Source organism: Uranotaenia lowii, chromosome 2 (assembly GCF_029784155.1).
Source record: "Uranotaenia lowii strain MFRU-FL chromosome 2, ASM2978415v1, whole genome shotgun sequence".
NCBI lineage: Eukaryota > Metazoa > Arthropoda > Insecta > Diptera > Culicidae > Uranotaenia > Uranotaenia lowii.
In genome coordinates this window covers 210,018,300-210,022,522 of record NC_073692.1, presented here as the reverse complement: position 1 = coordinate 210,022,522, position 4,223 = coordinate 210,018,300, and the positions used below count along the sequence as shown (strand labels likewise).

The following is a 4,223-nucleotide window of genomic DNA, read 5'->3' as shown; positions in this document are numbered from 1 at the left end:
TAAAAACGAATGTTTCGACAATTTCTAATTAATATATTTATCTTTTTAACGACTAAAAGATTTTTGCATTGAAGATCAGGTGTTTGTTCAGCAATAATGAAACAAATAGGTTTAAAATTCCTATACGCCAACTGACTCCAAATGTTCTAAATGTGTTTTTTGTCTAAACTTTGCGATAGTTTAATCTTAAGTTTATAATGTTTTCATCATACATTTATTATTCATATATTTACCACATTGCCAATTTTTGTTCATAGTGTTGTTATTTTTTTTTTTCAAAATTTAGCCTTTTGTGATGAAAAAAACTCATGATTAGTTTCAAATTTGAACAAATTATAATCCAAACTAATCTTCATTTTTATATTAATAAATAACACAGGGAAACAGCATTTTTGGTACCTTTGTTTCAAAAACGGATTTTGGAAAAAATTTGCGTCTTAAAATTCAAAACATTTGTCAAATTTAGTCTCTCACCTCTAGTTTTAGTGAAATGGCGTGTGTAAATTTCAAAATTGGTCAGTTTTGGGTAAAATTGATTTTTGATAATTGATAAACAAACAAGCGTACATGGAAACACATGGAAAGATTTTTTTTGAGTCAATTAATTATATCTCATTGGATGTTCTTGTTTCAGAGATACAACACTTAAAATAAAAATTGAATTATGCAAAAGACCCAAAATATTTGATTACAACTATTCCTCACATCACTCAAGGAAGTCATTAAATATTTGACAATGAATATTTGAGCTCATTCAACAACTTTCAATACCCGTTTTGCAAATTTGGACAAAATTTTCAAAAAGAAAACTTCAATAACTTTTCTCTCAAATGTCAAAATTTCCAGCGGTCTTGGGAAAGTTGATAATTGACTTAAAACCTTATTTAAAAAAAAAAATTCTCTATTACTGCCAAAAAAATCCCAAATTTGATTAATGTATTTTAACATGCTTTCAAATTTTATCTCGAAACAAATATACTCAAAAGATGGACAATGTTGCTGCATACATTTAGGGGCAAAAATATAAACAATTCTCAATATTTTTTTACCTTAAAAAACAAACGAAATTTTATCTTCATGTAATTCCCTAAATCCTCGCTCTGTTCCCATGTTCATTTTTTTCTTCAAACTTAACCATTTGATATGATTTTATCCATTTGTTCTTCTCAGGGTTTTTCATGGAAAATGACCGTTTTTTTTAATATTCAAAAACTATCATTAAATGACCATAAAAATAACACTTATACTAAACTTACAACAAGAAAAAAGTGAACTTTTGCATTAACCAACCATCTGCTCCTAAATGCTAAAATTTGATCAGAAGAGATGATTGTTTGTGAGCCTTCAAAAAATGAGATATTTTGAGATTTTGAAATTATAGTTTAAGTAATATAAAAAATCTTCTAATAAAAACCAAATTTAGCTTATTTGTAGCTCAATTCATAGGCTTTCAAACGCAGTATACAGTTAGCAGATATTTTATCTTTTGACTAAGTTAATGATGATTATCTGCAAAAATTTCATGTTAATCAAAGTTACCCCGCTGATCAAAGTTCCCCCAGTTTACGGTACATCAACGTTTTAAACTTATTTTTCATATCCCTTGGCAATAAAATCAGTTTTTTTCTTTGAAAATAAGAAAGATCATAAAAAAATATGAACATGTTGCGAAGAATTCAAATGTCTACCGTGTACCGTTTGGCCGCAATGATTTTTTTTGTTAAATACTGTGTGCGGCGATTGAAAGATATCTGAACGAACGGCGGGCCAATCATTTGCCGATTCGATTCCTTCTTTCAGTTGAACCAGTTGAATCGGATCAGCGAACGAATATCTGGAGCCAGGAAAGTCGATGATTGCATCATTGCATGATTCAAACCTGCCCGTATGCAAGCGCCCAACGTTCAAAACCAGCAGCACTCACAAACAGATTCGATCAACGTTATTCTTTTTCCCCAGCGTTCGGTTCAGACAAAGATTCGCGAGATCCGAAAGAGCGCTTGAGTGAATCGTTGAAGAGTGCATCGCGATTGAGTGAACGAGTGGATTTAGACCATCCTTGTTTGAAATTACCTACAGTATAGTCCAAAAATTTAAGAAGAATCAATTGAATAAATCTGAGCTTTATTTGAAGGGTAACCACAGTTCCAATGAGTTAGAAACTTTTGGGGAAACCAACCATTTGAGTTAACACTCAATCAAACAGTCAAAACCAACCTCATCCAGTGATTGATAAGCATGGGAAATGGCACCGGATTGTTCGCTGTAACTTTTGAGACGACTGTTTGATGTTTGATCTTCGGTGACGAACGTTCTCCTCAAATGCGGAAATCTCATGACGTGAAATCTCCTTCTCTATTGCTTGCTGCTGCTGCTGCTGATTAGCCGTCGCCGTCAGAGTAGCAAAAACCACTGCTTGCAACAAAGACTGACGGGGTGAGATTTGGAAAATTTGCGCCGAATCATATTTGCCAATAATGATGACCGCATACGTTTCCCCTTCTTCCCCATTCGCCATTAACGGTTTCGGCGTTTGGTTCTGACGTCAATCAATCCTAAACCGAGCGGGAATCGTTGTCGGTTAACCCGAAACTTGCCGGTGGAATGAAAAGTCGAAGAGAATGACTTTGATGGGGAAGGCAATCATCGGTTAAACTCATCACAATTAGCTACACTCGCGCAAATAAGTACACATGAACGAACATTGCAAAGCAACGAAAACGGCAAAAGTATACAGGCAAGTCAATGAGGAGGTACCTATTCGAATTTGCGTGGATCTTCGAAGAAGATGAAAGATGAGGTGCTTGAAGTCACGTTGCGGGAGCACCCGAATCGATTTGGCCGGGAACAGTTTGATCCCTGAAAGTTTTTTGGCCATGATAAATGTTAATGAATGTGGTTACTTCCATTGTGTTCGCCCCTTAAAAAGTTGAACAGATATTCTTGAAGCGCGAAAATTTTAAATAAAAACAACAATCTCTGCTTACGACTTTATCGACAATTTGCTTAGGCGAGAGACGGGTTTTGTGTAGGCACTCGATCGTTGATTACACAGAAGAGTCAACATTCGAATGCCAAACGCACAGACGGGTGTGTTCTAGAGCAAATATTGATCTTTGATGATGCATAGCTTATGAACAAGAATGAGCTCGAGAAACAAATTGTCATTGATATTTGTACGTAGTTTGTGTTTGTTGAAGAACTTTGCAGCTAACTGGTTTCTGAGTTCTTTGAAATGTTTCTATTAGATCAAGATTAAATTATGTGCTAGGTATTCAATACTATAAGTTCAACTCTCTTAAATACAACCGATCCTTATTAGTGAATTAGCTTAGTAACGAATTAAAGTTTTTTATTTAAATGCAGTTACTCATCTGCTCGGAGCTTCTCGTAAAAAAAAGATTATTTATTAAACGCATTTTTCTTGTTTTTCATATTTTTGCAATGGAATTCTACATTTAAAAAGAAAGTTTGTTTTGAACACTTAGAATTTAACTTGAAATTTTGAGATGAGCCAACTTTCACTATAAAATTTAGATATTGTCTTAAAAATGCTGTTGATAGATTTTTTTTTCTAATGTTAAAGATGTTTTAAAAATGTTACCACCGAATTTAAAGTTGTCGCTTAAACAAAATTTTCTCTAAAGAAGGATTTTTTATCGCTTTTTTTTCATCAAAAATTCACTTACATCAACAATATTACACGCATTTGATTTATGCAGTTCGAGAGGTTTGAATCTATGTATAAGATCTCCCTTTTTATTTTTTTCAAAATTTCACGTTTAGAGCGCAACTTAAATACTATTATACTAAGAGTTTTTTTCGAATTTCATTTGCAAATTTATCGCCCGATCTGACATTTGAATTATCGTCAGTTTACTCAATGGACATTTTCTGTTAAATAGTGTTATTGTCTATGAAGCATATAGCGTTATAAATTGACGCATTTGGTGAAATCAAAGAAATTAATGAAACTTTTACGATTGATATTATTTGGTCCTGCTAACTAATTAAAAACTACGGTTCTCAAGCCACCCTTCGTTAATCTTTCGAAAAGAACTAAGCCTTTAAAATTGCTATGTCCAGGAAATCAACACTAAAAATAATTATTTTCTAAGTTTATAATAGAGCTGCAAAAATATTCTGCCGAAAAATCACGATAGATGACGGCCGTTGGCCGAATATCATCACTCGGTACATTTCCAGTTTAGATATCGTTTTTT

At 33.1% G+C, this 4,223-nt stretch overlaps 1 protein-coding gene across 1 annotated transcript in view; it reads left to right on the top strand.

Annotated features, from left to right (window-relative positions):
• The window catches only part of LOC129742286 (B-cell receptor CD22-like), a 21,101-nt gene extending 19,017 nt beyond the window's left edge, over positions 1-2,084 (top strand). Inside the window, exon 5 of the mRNA XM_055734168.1 lies at positions 1,960-2,084. Coding sequence (XP_055590143.1) covers positions 1,960-2,084 — 125 coding nt within the window. The remainder of the gene's footprint in view (positions 1-1,959) is intronic.
• The last annotated feature ends 2,139 nt before the right edge of the window (positions 2,085-4,223 follow it).